At 38.5% G+C, this 17008-nt stretch overlaps 1 protein-coding gene across 1 annotated transcript; it reads right to left on the reverse strand.

Moving 5' to 3' along the window:
- Positions 1 to 3830: 3830 nt before the first annotated feature.
- LOC139741839 (monocarboxylate transporter 13-like) lies at positions 3831 to 15789 on the reverse strand. Its single transcript, XM_071652417.1, has 4 exons — positions 15585 to 15789; positions 11198 to 11335; positions 9112 to 10017; positions 3831 to 3946 (listed from the first exon to the last, which is right to left on the reverse strand). The coding sequence occupies exons 1-4, from the start codon at positions 15787 to 15789 to the stop codon at positions 3831 to 3833; spliced, it is 1365 nt and encodes a 454-aa protein (XP_071508518.1).
- Between the last annotated feature and the right edge of the window lie 1219 nt (positions 15790 to 17008).

Consider the following 17008-nt stretch of genomic DNA (forward strand, 5'->3'; position numbering starts at 1 on the left):
TTTCATGCTGAAAACGGGTGAAATTTCAGCATTTCCACTTGACCCGTTTGACATCATTTCATAGCCGAAAACTTTTCCTAAATAATCATTGTGCAGTAATGTAACCTATGTACGTACACAAGTACCCAGCTCAAGTAATATTTACATTATTCAATCATTCCCATAGCATGGTATTTAGTTCATTTCATTTCATTAATCTTCCAAACAAATTACATAATCATGTAACATACATCCAGGGATCAATGAATAACAATAAATATTTGAACATTCAGTATATAAAGACTTTAAGTAAGATTTCAGAATATAAAGGACATTCGACTGTTTAATTATAAGGTCTGAAAACTTTCATAGTTGTTTTTCTTTTTGCATCTTTAGGCTTAGTTTCATTCAAATACATACAGGCATTGCAGAGATACGGGAGAAGTATAGGAACATTTCAATACTTGACCTTGAGCAATGACCTGCAATTGACCTTGAGGATGTGCACCCAACAGTTGATAGGCACAGGGTCATCCGCCGATACCTAACATAGAAACATTAATGTCTGCTTCGTTTTTACCATTAATTTCCAAGCCTACCCGTGTCGCCAGCCAATCGGCTACCCTCATAGACAACATTTTTTGTAATGTTTTTTCACTTCCTAAGTCTGGTATCGTCCTCTCAGACATCACTGACCATTTTCCTATATTTGCTCAGGTTCCAATTAAACTGATTAAACAAAATAATTATTATAAGCGACGTAAGATTACTGCAGATAATCTTACAAGTCTCCAAAACAGTTTAAAAGAAATCGACTGGCCTTCTGTATACAACACTACCGATGTCATCTTGTCTTGTGACTATTTCATATCTACTCTTACCTCCGAAATCGATAACCATATTCCCCTGCGTAATATAAAAAATAGATATAAGCAAATTCCAAGACTCCCGTGGATAACCCAGTCTATATTACGATCTATAAATAGGAAAAATAATTGGTTTTATAAATATAGATGCAATCCCACTGAAAAAAAATAAGAAAAAATATGTTTCATATAAAAACACACTCACCAAATTATTACGTACGCAGAAAATTTTTTTTTATGTTAATCAGATAAGCAAATATAAAAATGATATTAAAAACACATGGAAAACATTAAAGAATGCTATGAATACACCTAACAATTTATCTAATATTTCTGAAGTTCGGTGGGGCAATGCCTCCAGCAACACTCCCGCTAGCATGGCTGAAATTTTCAATGACTTCTTCTCTTCAATTGGAAAAAATCTTTCTCAAAATATTCCTCTTTCTAGTAAATCTTTCAATGATTTTTTAGATACACCTAACTCCAAAACTATATTTTTTGACCAAACATATAAAGAAGAAATAATAAAGATTGTTGCTAATCTGAAAGAAGGAAAAAGTCCTGGCCACGACGGAATAGACAAATATTTGATAAAAAACATAATTCCTCAAATAGTGGATCCCTTAGTACACATTATCAACTCATCGCTTACAACTGGCCATGTGCCAAATAGCATGAAAATTACGAAAGTAATTCCTATTTACAAGAAAGGGGAGAAGGATGATGTCAATAACTATAGACCCATATCTTTATTATCTTCTATCTCTAAGATTCTTGAAAGTATAGTTTATATCAGGACAGTACGTTTTCTTAAAACCTGCGACATATTTTCAAACTTTCAATTTGGATTCAGGGAAAATCACAGCACAACACACGCACTATACTTGCCCTCATCGACAAAGTCACACACGCACTCGACACACTTTCACACACAATAGGTATCTTCTTGGACTTCTCCAAGGCCTTTGACACGATTAACCACGGAATACTTCTCGCTAAACTGTCTCATTATGGAATACGTGGAAAGGCCTTGGAGTGGTTCACGAGTTACCTATCAGAAAGATCCCAATTTGTACATGTCAATGGCTTTGACTCTCAAAGTAAAACAATTGCATGTGGTGTTCCACAAGGGAGTTTATTAGGCCCATTGTTATTCATTATTCATATTAATGATTTTCATAGATCCTCGGAGAAACTATCATTCATATTATTCGCGGATGACTCTAACTTTTTTTTTCCCACCCTGACCCAAATATTTTAATAAGAACAGTCAATGAAGAATTGAAAAAGGTTATACAATGGATATAAGCAAATAAATTGTCATTAAATATTCAAAAAACAAAAGTTATGCTGTTAGTAATTCTTTAGATAGCCTCCCAGGCAATATAACATTTGATACTACTCCCTTAGAAGAAGTTTCTTCCTTTAAATTTCTTGGTGTTTGCGTTGATAACAAGTTTTCATGGAGGAGTCATATTGATGTAAAACTATTTCACGTAACATTGGCGTAATGAATAGATTGAAATATTATCTTCCTTCATCTGTATTATTGACTCTTTATTCTAGTTTGATACTACCTTATTTAAACAACGGGATTCTTGCTTGGGGTAATACATATCATATGTTACTTGATAAACTTCTTTTATTGCAAAAGAAAGCGCTTAGAATTGTTTTTAATTTACATACCCGAGAACATACAGATGCTTTGTTTTCTGACCATAAGATATTAAAAGTAAATGATTTGTATGTGTTTCAACTTGGCCAGTTCATGTTTGATTACAACAGTAACTTTTTACCTAAAATATTCCACGATTCATTTCATCGAAACAGTCATGTTCATAACTATCCCACGCGACGATCCGACGAATTCCATCTTCCATTAATGAGAACCGCACATGCCCAAAATACATTTCTTTATACCGGACCCAGACTTTGGAGTAAATTAGATAATAGTTTAAAAGATTCCCCCAAATTTGTCACATTTAAATACAAACTCAGAAAATATTTACTTTCTACTTATAATCTTAGATAATTTAAATTGTTTTAATTCATGCTTGAGCTTTCACCTGTCCCGAGCACTTGGCGTATTCTGTGTGCAGACCTCCCTTCTTTCTTCTCTCCTCTTCCTTTCCTGTCGTTTGTTCTTGGTAGACTTGTATTGTTACCGTCTTCTCTCCTCTCGGTACTGTCTCGCGTCTTACAGTGTATATACGTGTGGGTAATTGAATGTGTGTACGATACTACGAACGTGTTGTCCTTGTCATATTTTCCCGGTACACGTGGTTCAGTGAACAGTGTCCGGGCACTAGCATTGGTATTCTATATTTTTTTCCCCGACCGGTGTATCTCAAAATAACTACATGTATATTGTTATAGAATAGTATATCATTTACTCATCATTTAACTAGCGATCCACGTCCGACAAGCCTTGCTTTTTAGTGGATCACTATTTTCCATAATCAAATTTATTTTCCGCCCTCCCACGAAGTATTTATACAGTGTTTTCCTAATTATTGTACATAAATGTTGTTCTATAATTTGTCTCGTATATTACATGAATCTTTTGCAAACGTTTGAACAATATTATGTCATGACATGTATACTTTGTACTATGTTTTTGATTTTCGATGATTGGAAATAAACTATGATTGAATTGAATTGAATTGAATTGAAATATACCAAGTTTAATTTGGATATCTCAACTATGGTTCTTGAGTTACAGGACAAAAGGACAACCCGAAAACGTAATGCCTCCGGCGAGACTTTGTGGCGGGTCATTAACAAGTGTGGAATTGAATGGTATAAAACTAGCTGCCTTGCTATTGTGAGCTGGTGCACCAGGTTATATGGCAAGGTTTCAATAGGTGTTGTCATGCTCATAAATTCAGCTGACTTTACTGTTAAAACCACGAATGGTATATTATCACGCGGTTGTGTAAGTTCTCAACGGATCCCGTCAAGCATACGGTGATGTCGAAGAGCGAGTCAACGCTGTTTCCTTACACAAAGTCGAGTGCAGATCATGAGGAGGCAGGCAAGGACCTCCATTCCACCGAGGGCCATGAACGCCACCTTGAAACCAGCAACGTTGGCGATCCATCCTGTTATGGTAGAAAAAAAAAAGAATATGTCATCTTGGAGTGTTAGCTTCCATACTTATAGCAACGTAACAATGTCGGAATTTCGGGGCTTTGATACTTTCAAATTCATCGTGTCACTGCGGGCAACCAGGGATAGCCTGGTGGTAGTATCGCTGCCCGGAAAACAGTAGACATGGTAGATGATAGGTTTGATTCCCGTTGGTTCCCATTCCAACATGTTTTGTTTTTTTATGTAGATAAGCAGTTGCGGTGTTACAAATTTCATTCGTACTGAGGGATACAAACTGTCGGAATTTCGGAAATGGGGTATTTGTTCCAAGTTCATCGTGTCACTGCCGGCAACCAGGAAGAGCCTGGAAGTGTCGCAGCCCGGAGAGCAGTAGATGCTAGGTTCGATTCCCGCTGGTTCCTTTCCCGACATGTTTACGGATCTCATCAAGGCGCTCGATACTCTATAAATCATAGTACATGTATCTTACTATCAAAATTGCAGCACTATAAGTATGGTTGGAAGGGGCGTCTGGTTTATCAGTTACTTGTCAAATAGATATCAATATACTGTTCACGACTCTCAGTCACCTATTTTGCTTCCGTTAACAGGGAGTGTCCCACAGGGTTCCATTTCTGGTCCGCTTTTATTCCTACTATATGTAAACGATTATTTTGGTTCATGTGTCAGATTCATTACAATATAATTATTGTATTCTCTTTGCCGATGATGCGAATATTGTTCTTTTCTCATATTGATTACAACACTCTTATACCGTTGAATATTGAACTATCAAAATTGATATGGTTCTGGAGCGATGTGCTATCTCTTAACTTATCGAAAACAAGTTTGATACATTTTGAAGATTGTTGAAGAACAAGTCGTGATCCAGAAAATGATTTATGATTTTCATTATTCAAAGATGATATTGAAATCGAACAAAATCATGTATTGCATTTTTGGGCTTTGTTATAAATGAATATTTGAATTGGTCTGTTCATGTCAAACATATTAATATCTACTCTCATTGCAGGCCAGGCAACATTGCTGTTTTAATAAATAGGGATATTAACTTCCAGTGAAAACTCTTTTTAGATTGCATAATTAACTCGTTTTGCGATACTTAACTTATTGCAACATTGTCTGGCTAACTTCATACAGTAGTACAAATCCAATATTCTTGCCGCAAAAGAAAGCTATGCGTATCTGTGCTGGAACTGATTATAGAGCTCAGACGGATCCAGTTTTTCAAAAACACGAACTTTGAAAGTCGACGACATGAACTTTTGACAGACAGCTACCTTCATGTTTCGCTTCTATACCGAGTGTTTAACCTCTTGATCTTTGCAATGTTTTGAATATTTTTAGACTTGATAAACAAATTCATCCTTTAATTATCCCACTAGAAACGCCTCCAATATTAATCTAACCAAGGAGGTTCAAGAGAGTGGAACTGTCTTACTTCTTTTGAACCCATGTTCGATGCCGCCCCTCAAAAATATTTGAAGCATGTGCCAAACTGGATCTGCCTCGTAGATAGGAAGACAATTGACGCGTGTCTTATTGCATAATCACCAGTCATTTTCTAAGGAAGATATGTCTTTGCAATGGTAATTATTTTTCGCCATTTTCGCCAAATTTATCGTATCAATTGTACACTGAACGAGAAGTCTTCTTTCTCTTTCTTTCCGGTGCTTTCTCATTATCATTATTAGTGTTATTAGTATTAGTATTAGTATTAGTATTAGTATTAGTAATGGTATTAGTATTAGTATCAGTATTAGTATTAGTATTAGTATTAGTATTAGTATTAGTATTAGTATTAGTATTAGTATTAGTATTAGTATTAGTATAAGTATTAGTATTAGTATTAGTACTAGTATTAGCATTAGTATTATCATCATTATCGTATTATCACTATCTATGCGGCATTTCAGACATGTGTATGGTGGCAAACACAAAACACATTTGATTCAGAATAACAAATCTTCCACTTTCTTCCATTCATCTTCCATTATCTTCCATTTTCGCTATGCCTTTCTTTTTTCTTAGCATCACATGTGCACATGTCTGTTAACATTTTATTTTGTGAAATAGTTTGTTGTTTTGCTGTGGTCAATGAAGTCTTTAGTTTATCAAAGTTGTATACAGTACATATTTCTTTGTGTATGTCATGAGACTTCAAATACGAAGCTTGGCTTACTATGGATCCTCCTGTTAGGCAGTTTGAATTTTTCCCCTGTTATCATATCCCCATAGTCTTTCACGATGATTTCTTTATCTCTCAAGTGCAAAGTAGCCGTGATGATATTGATGAGTCGATGTGTATGTTTTCTAAAGAGATCTGTTGATTTCTACCACACTGAAACAAGAAATAAAATGAAATTAAAATGTAGATCAGCATTCAATTGCGATCTTACAAATTTCATTTGTACAGAGGGAGACAAATGTGCCCAATTCTTCGATCTATTGCTTTCAAATTGTGTCATCTTATCTGCAATAGCATGCAAGCATGCAGATAAAACAATTAATAGTTGTAAAGAAAATGTTCATGCCGAGTGATTTCTTCGATGCTGGACTGTGTTTGGCCTGTGTTTCCTCGTCGGATCATTGCGCACTACGCACTTCCACAGGTCAGGATGTATTATTACGCGATCCAAGAACATGTTCATCCACACGGCTGTAGCGTTCAATATTACTGATATCAAAATATGTTAATATTTCATAATTATTATAAAGGATCTATATTCACTGAGTCAGGATACGGTTGATTCGATGTAGTTCAGTTAACACTCCCCCAAACAGCGTGTTTTATGATTCGTTGATTGATTTATAAAAATAATTTTCTACTGCATAATCATTCCTTTCTGTTCTGGATTACTGGATAAACAGACGAAATATTCACTTCATGGATTTGACGTACGCATTTCGTACAATACGAGCCTATTTGGGGATTAAGTTTCCATTGCAAAGGTAGTCATAAACATGCCATCTATTCCGTTATTAACTAAGTGTGTTGAAAATCATCAACACAAGAATTGTTGTAGCGCCGTGTAGGCATACATATTGTAGGTGTGATGATAGCAAAAACAGTGAACAAGTCATCACCATTATGCTACGCTTACACCATGTTCCCGGCGGCCGCGACAGCCCGTTTGAAACGTAGTCCGCCGTCCTCCTGTTTTTCCCTTCTTCGTATTCTAGTCTTGTTAGTTCCAGCCCTCGCTCCGGTCATAATGATTATAGCAATCTGCACAGTATTTCCCGTCGCGTCCCACTTCGGACCGCCACTAATCTTTTAAAGGGAACGCAAACCCAAAGAGCAATGTGGATTGAGTGAAAGCAGCAACATTGGTAGCACACATCAGTGAAAGTTTGAGGAAAATCGGACAATCGATGCAAAAGTTATGAATCTTTAAAGTTATGGTGTTGGAACCGCTGGGCAAGGAGACTAGTAGAGGTTATGACGTATTAGTGGACAACAATACAAAGAAAACATAAAGGAAATCCAACAAAAGTTCACTTTTCTGGCATCATGAAAGAGCACTTGACTAACCGCTTTCAGAAAACAGGGGGAATAATTGCTACCCTTAACATATTATGTCAGTATCAAGTTAATGGAATTTGTAATTTTCATGAAAAGTGATTTTTTGTTGAAGTTCCTTTATATTTTCTTTGTATTGTCGTCCACTCATATGTCATAACCTCTAGTAGTCTCTTCATCCAACGGTTCCAACACCAAAACTTTAAAAATTCATAACTTTTGCATCGTTTGTCCGATTTTCTTCAAACTTTCATTGATGTGTTCTACTAATGTTACTGCTTTCACTCAATCCACATTGATTTTGGGGTTTGCGTTCCCTTTAAAGGGGAAGGCTAGTAACTGATCAGTGGGAATCGGTGCGAATGATGGGGGATGATTGTTCCTATTCTTGTGGGATTCATTTTAGAGTACATTATATATCTATTGTTGTGTGAAAATTATTTGCTTCAGAACGGTCTCATATTCAAGTAATGTGCAGCTTAATGCCCTGTCACTGACCAGGCATGCTAACCTGAAAACATCAAACTGCACATTACTTGAATATGAGACCATTCTGAAGCAAATAATTTTAACACAACAATAGATATATAATGTACTCTTGAATGAATCCCATAAGGATTGGAACAATCATCTCCCAGCATTTCCACTGATTCCCTCTAATCAGTTACTAGCCTTCCCCTTTAAAGGCATATCGCGTGCCGTCGCGTTTTATTGCGTTCATCCCGTGTTATTACAGCCTGCAAGTGTTCTCATTAGCACCGGGACTGAAGTTGCAATATTTTGACAGTTTAAAAATCTGACACGGCATCCATGGCAATCACGTCCTAACACGTTTGCCTATCCCGTCCCACCACATTGTCTCACGTCCATTCCGTCTCGTTCACGTTGGCCTGAAATGTGACTGCCGTGGCCGCGTTTAGCCGTGTTTGGATTTGGTCGATAAAGCCCCTTTCCCACTTTCACGGATCGCATCGCGTATCATCACGGATCGTCGTTCCGGGATCACCCGTGCTCTTTTCGCCATTTATACCGTGTAGACACCATGAATTCATCCGGCATGATCCTTGTGAGAAAAAAAAAGCACCTTGCTTATTTTTGTTTTCATCCCGGACTTCACAGATGAAAATCAGTCCTTACTCTTCCTTGAAGGCACCGTGTTCTCCGTGTAGTCTTCGTATTCATTTCGAAACACTCCGTGAAGACATCGGGATCTCCGCATTAATAGCATCGGATCCATCCGGGACTGAAATTCCATGTCTTTTGCCAATACGGACGAACATTTCAGAGTAATTGTCTTGTAACGGACACACTATAGTGACATTTTGAAGAGAGAATGTCATAGAACGTGTAGATACCGGACTTGTCCGTGCAGACGCCATACATTGCCCTTGTTGACACCTAGTTGGGATCGTATCCACACCGGCATTGAGAGGAAAACAGCGAAATCGCACACGGGAACTCCCAAGATTACGATCCATAATGATCCTGATGATCTTTGAAGCGATCAGTGGAAGTAAAAGCGGACTTAAGTAACGTAAACACACACACACACACACACACGCACACACACACACACACACACACACACACACAGGCACAATTACTATGAATTGGTATTCATCGATGCCATACCTGCTAAAATGCCTCCAAGACTTTCTCCGATACCATAACACAGGCAGGTAAGGCCGTAGGCTGCGTAAAATCTGCTTGGAGGCGCAAACTGTTTCAAGACGATAAAGTCAAGTGTTATTCTGGCACCGATGGTCAGACCGCCCAGGAAGGCAGCTCCTCCGAGGAGCCAGAAAGCCTGAAGGAGCGGGTCGAGGAAGAACACGATGCTGTTCACGCAGACGCAGATCACAATGAGATCGACGGACGACAGCCATCCCATGTCGACGATTGGTCCCTGCAAGATGCGCCCAAGCATGTTCCCGATGCCCCCGAATGACGCCAGGTAGACCGCCTTGGAAAGGGGAAATCCCCTCGCCTGTCCATGAGGAATAAGGAAAATGAGCCATGCAACGTTAACGATCCCCGATAAGATGGAGTACAGAATGTACGGAATCAAAAAGGGTTCATCTATGACGACAGACAGGTCCAAAAAGGTCCAGAGACGATGTCCGTATTTGTAACAACTCTCGCAAGGACCATGGTCTAGAGATGTAGATGCCTGCTTCTGTTGATGTTCATCGCCGCTTACGGAACCGCCCGAGTTGTTCCCCTCCACTGCCTTGTCCGCCCCGCTGCCGGACTCGCTGTCTACCGAGTCTGCTTGCGGGTCATCGGAAACCAAGCTGTCCCTCGTAACCATGGTAGCAATTTCCAGCAGGCCAGCGATCTGCATGGAGATGCCGCCGAGGAGAAGAATCGCTCCCCTCCAACCGTACACCTCGCGGAAGAATTCGGTCAGGAGAGGCAAGATCATCATCCCGACAGAGTTCCCGGTTTCCGAGAGCCCGAATAGGAACGCGAACGCCTCAGACACTCGCTGGTTAAACAGCATCACGCATGCCATGAATATCACTGCATTTGCGACACCTGCGAAATAGACAGAAACAAGGGAATGATATGGACAAAAGGTTTGTCTTTTCCAGTTTACCATTGTATACTGAGTACATCAATTATTCTGTTTGATGAATTAATGTTTCTGGAGACTTTCGAAGGACAGAAAACGAAAAGAGATCGATGACATAAGCCAAGCAATATAACATATTGTAATTTTGTAATCAAATCTCTTACCAATTTTTCACAGCCTCTGACAGACTTCCAATTTCGGGCAGTGTGGGGGAAATTTAGCGTAAACATGTTGTTTGGACTGTAAGTAATACTATGTGGTAATTGGAATTCAAGCACTTCAGGGACTATTCACAGCAGTAGAATGCATCTAAACGGTTTCTGTGCTTTGGAAATTGTGGCGAGGTGGTTTAGTCGGTAGCGCATCGACCTTTCAATCGCATGGCTCTAGATCAGGTGCGGGTTCGAACCCGAGTAAATGTTGTGCATGATCACGTCGTCCCCACTTGGAGAAGCAGAAAAAAAACCCCTCGGATGGAACATAAAATGGAGATCCCGAGTGTAACACAGTGACAAGCCATCATACATACAAGCAAAAAAAAATCCCGCTTCATTCATCTCAAAGAGCGAGTTGCATGACCCGGTGAAGATGTCCACTCCCCAGTTAAAAAGGCATAATTTGCCATTTCAGATGAAACAAAAACCCAGTATTAGTGCTTCAAAATAGTTCTAAAATGTGAGTTAGGGATAGAAACAACCAATGTAAAAAAATTTGACCCAGTATAATCGATATTAAGTATTGTTAAATACACAAAATGTGAACAACAGTTATAATAAAAATGTTCCCAGACTAAACCGTCTACAGATATGGTTTAATGAGAAAGATAGTAGTATCTCCCCATATTTTAGGTTTTTTTTACAAAAATGTCATGTGGTAGTGTGTTTTGTGATACGACTGATCTATACATATGCATCAAAAGTGATATCTTGAACATGTTTTAAATCACTGCTCCCAAAGGTAAACAGGGCATTTAAGTACTCACAACACCAGAGACGGAGGCCAGCTTTAAAGGGAAGCTGAATATACTGTAGGCTATCCAGCCACCTTCCCAGATGGAAAATAAAAAACAAACGAACAAACAACATCGTTACCATCATCATTGTGCATAGTCACACTTTACTATACAGAATCTAGCAATTTTACCTGCGGTCACAAGGGCTATCGCCAGTTGGGCTACGTTGGTGGACAGTGAGGCTAGACACAGACTAGTAGCGCCCAATACACATATCACAGTCACAGCCTTCCTCGAAATATGCTTCATTGCAGGGAGGATTATTGGGGCTAGGTTAGGAGAGGAAAGAAATTAAAACAGAGGTGTAAACGAGTAAAAACAATAGAAGTAATGACAAATAGAAAAGTTCTCACGACAAAAAAAAAAGAATATCTCTCTCTGGAAAAGATTTAACTTTGTGGGTCACTTCGAAGGGAAGATTTCATTCTGTTTTCATGACGGCTTTGATAAAGAGAAAAGTGAACAAGAATTAGGTTCAGTGAAAGTGGACTAACAATGATATATGAAATTCCCGGCATTTTTAAAGAAAGGGATCTTTAAAGTCACAGATTATGATATAAAAATCAAACGAAGCGACGGACAAGCTGCCATCGAGTTACAGCTCTCATAATTGCTTTCATGTATAGAATAAAATTTTCTTCTTCTTCTTCTTCTTCTTCTTCTTCTTCTTCTTCTTCTTATCATTATTACTATTATCATTATTATTATTACTATTACTGTAGGTTTTCCCGGTCAATTTCATGCTTTTGTCATTCAAGTTCCTATTCCGAGCATTCAATTTCACGCATTCGGCGCTCGCAGCACTGAATCAGCAATCAAATTCAAAATCCGGTCATTCGAATTCACTATCGAAGCATTCGAATTCACTGTCGGAGCAATCAAATTCACTTTCGTAGCATTCAAATTCACTATCGGAGCATTCAAATTCACTGTCGGAGCATTCAAATTCACTATCGGAGCACGCATTTCAGCAATGAGCATTCAAATTCATGTCAAGCTGGCGACGGAATCTCGTTGGTCATTCAAATTCGTGAATAGGCAACCATTCCAAATAGCTGCATTCAATTTAAAAGAAGGCCGGAATTTAGTTAGTTCAGGGTCGTGTATGTGTGTCTTTTTATTTAGCTTTGAACATATCGAGATTTATGATGAATATTATTCATTTTGCAGTAAAGGTCCACCTGTTCATTGACAAATATGAACTCGGGTTTCACGAAAAGGAATATGCAGGCACATGTCCCTCTGATTGGACGTAAAATGGAGGTCCCATGTGTGACAGAGTCACAACTCACGCACGCAAAAGATCCAACTTCATTTATTCATTGCAAAGAGCAGAGTGTTTAACCCGGTAAAGTGGTCCCACCTAATATCCATCTGGACCCCATGAAAGACCAGCTATTGCAACCCTCTTTTTAGATGGAAAATCAAACAAAAAACAAACAAACAAACAAACAAGCATTAGGCACTACATATATGTATATGCCTACAGACGAGCATGATACGGAAGGTTGGTTGACACCTCCAGAAAAAAGCAATTTCGACTAGGCCTACATTGAAACTGATAACATGAACATTGTATACGTCTACTTTGTTGTTTATTGCTATCCTATTGGTTTACTTTTGCGGGACTGTGTGAGGTCATTGTGTGTCAGTTTGTCTTTAAATTGATGCATTACTATCATGTGGTTAGTGTTTGGGCATTGTCAACATGCATGCAGTATCATCAAGAAATATGATTAGATCGTCGTTGTGTTGTTTGGATGCACTGCTGATTGGACCTTACAATTTAGATTTTTTAGATGAAAAGCAAAGAATTCATGAACAGAGAACAATGTAGAACCTTTAAACAATAATAACTACACTATCATGCAAGCATTCAATGGTTGTGTATGCCATTTCTCCTTTCTTTAAAAAAAAAGTCTACTACATTTTCCTCGTTAAATTGATCGCACGAAGTTGGAACTTGATCGCCTGAAAATGAAATTGAACGCTCCAAACAAGCTCATCGGGACTATTACATGACTATCGCGTGAATTTGAATGCACGAGTAAGAAATGCAATGCTCGCATTTAGAAATTGAACGCCCAATCGTGAATTTGATTTCACAGAAACGAAATAGAACGCCCATAAATGATATTGATCGCTCGGATTCTGAATTTGAATGCCCGAATATTTCCGCGTGCGTGCGCTGTGTGAATTTGAATGCACGATATATGAATTTGAATGACCAAAGTATGAAATTGACCGGAAAACCTATATTATTATTATCAATTCCATTATTATTATCATTATTATTGTTATTATTATTATTATTATCATATTAGTTTATTCATTTATTTGGCCATACAATTGTAATATACAGTACATGTAACACCTACAGGGGTATGATTTGTCAACGGTTTATCAGCTATCACCATTACCCATCCCCTTTTTCAAATTCATCATTACTAAATTTCACCACCTCTAAAACATCAATTTGAATGTGAATGATCGATCTTCGTCCACAAAACACCATGTTCAAAAAAATTTGAGCGACGTAAGCGATGTCATCACCTCACCTGATTGCTATGTTACCGTGGGTACTGTGAATGACAACATTGTATAGGTTTTCCCGGTCAATTTCATACTTATATGTCACTCAAATTCATTAATGTGCAATCAAATTCACGCAGCGCACGCACGCGAAAATATTCTGGCATTCAAATTCAGAATCCTAGCGATCAATTTCATTAATGAGCATTCTATTTCGTTTTCGTGAAATCAAATTCACGATTGGGCATTCAATTTCAAAATGTGAGCACCCACTTTCCTACTCGTGCATTCAAAGTCATGCAATAGTCACGTGATAGTCCCAATGAGCTTATTTGGAGCGTTCAAATTCATTTTTAGGCGATCAAGTTCCTACTTCGTGCAATCAATTTAACGAGGAAAATGGAGTAGACTTTTAAGAAAGGAAAAGGGCCAACACAACCAATGAATGCTTGCATAAATATAGTGTATTTAGGATTTTTTACATGTTCTACATTGTTCTCTGTTCATGTATTCTTTGTGTTTCATCTCAATAAATTTCACATTGCAATGTCCAATTAGCAGTGCATAAAAACAACACAACGAGTAGTAATCATATTCCTTGATGATACTGCATGCTGACAACGCCCCAACACCAACCACATAATGACAATTCATCAATTTAAGACAAACTGACACACAATGATCTCACATAGTCCCGCAAAAGTAAATCAGTAAGACAGCAATACACAACATACAGCACGTACAAAATGTTCATGTATCAGTTTCAATATAGTCAAAATTGTGGGGGGTTTTTTCCTCGAGTGTCAACCAACCCTCCGTATTATGCTCGTCCGCAGGCCTATACAGTGCCTAATTTTTGTTCGTTTGTTTCATTTTCTATCAAAGAGGATGGCTGGATAACCCATATTCATAGCAGCATAAGCTGGTCTTCCATATGGGGTCCAGTTAGATGTTCTGCTCTTTGCGATGAATAAAAAATGAAGTGGGATCTTTTATTGTGCATGAGTTGTGAGTCTCTTACACGTGGGACCTCCATTTTATGTCCAATCCGAGGGACATGTGCCTGTATATTCCTATTTGCTTAGCGCGAGTTCAAAATTGTCAGTTAACAGGTGGACCTCTACTGCAAAATAGATAATCATCATAGATCCCAATATATTCAAAGCCAAATGAGAAACACATGCATGCACGGCCCCAAATTAACTAAATTCAGGACTTCTTCTAAATTGAATGCAGTTATATGGAACATGGTTGCCTGTTCACGAATTTGAATGACCGACGACATTCCGTCGCCAGCTTGACATGAATTTGAATGCTCATTGATGGAATGCGTGCTCCTCTCTTAAATTTGAATGCTCCGATCGTGAATTTGAATGCTCGGATAGTGAATTCGAATGACCGGATTTTGAATTTGATTGCTGATTCAGTGCTGCGAGCGTGGAATGCGTGAAATCGAATGCTCGGAATAGGAACTTGAATGACAAAAGTATGAAATTGACCGGGAAAACCTATACTATATGGGAGAGCATCTGAGACATGTGGATATAGGAGCTGAAAATGTTCAACTTAACAATTGCATAATTCAATCGTTCCTTTTCATATTTCACGAATATTTCCCGACACTGTTGGTTTGATTTCAGCGAGCTCTAGATTAAACCACCCTATGTTGTATTTGTATGAAAATATCACAGCGATTTTAATGGAATGTGACATCATTGACAATCTCAGTAGAATTCTGGAGAAATATTCAAAACGTTATCCATAATGTTCTATATTAGTAACCTCCGTTAAATACATTCTTCGTCGATATACACACTATAAGTCTTACACGCATATACTAGATCACGGCGTTGTATAAACTTGGTACAACACTATACAGAACTCAAGTACCTGTGCTCTATACTTTCGTCAACTTCAAATAAACTTCTTAAAAATGCTCTGGTATTTTAACGCCACGAGTTCCTGAATGGGAATGATGAAACTCACCTAAAAAGTAAACCACACCGTGATAAGTCGCGATTATGATTCCAATGGTCGCGTAGTTGGAGTCCAGTTGAATCACCAGGTCGTCCACGAGCACGCCGAAGCTCTTGATAACGCCGATCTCGATGAACCTGATGGCGAACATGAAAAGGACTAGGAGCACGGAGTTGCGCCATCGCTTGAGAGAAGACCCGTTTCCACTAGTCATTTAGTTATCCGCAGAGCCTCAGGTGTAGATCTAAATGGACATTAACATTTGCACAAGAGAGTTTACGTACAGAGTGAGGGAACTATCTCTTTTAGGCGGGGTGTAAGCATTTTCTGGTAGACGAACTATTTCAAAGTGGTATTTTGGGAAAGCACTTGTGAGTGACAAAAAGAACGATTAAAAGCGGTGTCTTCTAGGTGCTCGGCCCACCTAAGGGCGTTTTGAATGGATTTCCTTAAGACCCTCGATCAAAAATTGAATGACCACACAATGTCAGCTTAAAAGAGAGGGGGGGGGGGAAGAGGCTCACTCTACAAGGACTAATAGAGCAATATGGTGCACCCTCCTTTCTTCCTATTGTGTCTTAGTTTGGTTCCAGATGGAATGTTAAGAAGAAGAAGAAGAAGAAGAAGAGACAGAGAAAGGGGAGGGGGTGAAAGAAATCTCTTCTCCGACGCCTTTCAAAACCCGACCTGACTGATGTGTGAAAGCCACAATATAAATGCCACTTAAAGGGGAAGACTACTAACTGATCAGTGGGAATGCTAGGGGGAAGATTGTCCCGGTCCTTTTGGGATTCATTTAAGAGTACATTATGTATCTATTGTTATGTGAAAATTATTGGCGTCAGTATGGTCTCATACTCTCTAAAAAAAATCGAGTGAAAATTTTCACTCTAAAAAGAGTGAATACAAAAAAGAGTGAATTTCGAGTGAAGTTGGAGTGAATTTTGAGTGAAAATGTTCATTTTCACTCATTTTGGAGTGACGTCAGGGATCACTCCAAAATCTTCGAGTGATCCTTGACGTCACTCCAAAATGAGTGAAAATGAGCATTTTCACTCAAAATTCACTCCAATTTCACTCGAAATTCACTCTTTTTTGTATTCACTCTTTTTAGAGTGAAAATTTTCACTCGATTTTTTTTAGAGAGTATTCAAGTAATGTGCAGTTCAATGTTTTTAGGTGAGTGTGCCTGGTCAGTGACGGGATGATTGCTAACGGCCAAAATTTCGAAACTGTAATACCCAGAGCGGGTTGATAGATACATGCTTGTGAAACTGTGGGTGTGGTATCCCAGCTCTTTTCCCCTTGGGATTCTTAGTATCCTTCACATTATAAAACAATGTGTTCTTTTGTGTGTGTGGGTTTTTGTTTTTGTTTTTTCGTAGGACATGCTGTAGATTGTCAGAGGTCATGATTAACCTGAATTTATACTC

Source organism: Diadema antillarum, unplaced genomic scaffold (assembly GCF_040938485.1).
Source record: "Diadema antillarum isolate AM-2024a unplaced genomic scaffold, OU_Dant_1.0 seq00000956_RagTag, whole genome shotgun sequence".
NCBI classification, from domain to species: domain Eukaryota; kingdom Metazoa; phylum Echinodermata; class Echinoidea; order Diadematoida; family Diadematidae; genus Diadema; species Diadema antillarum.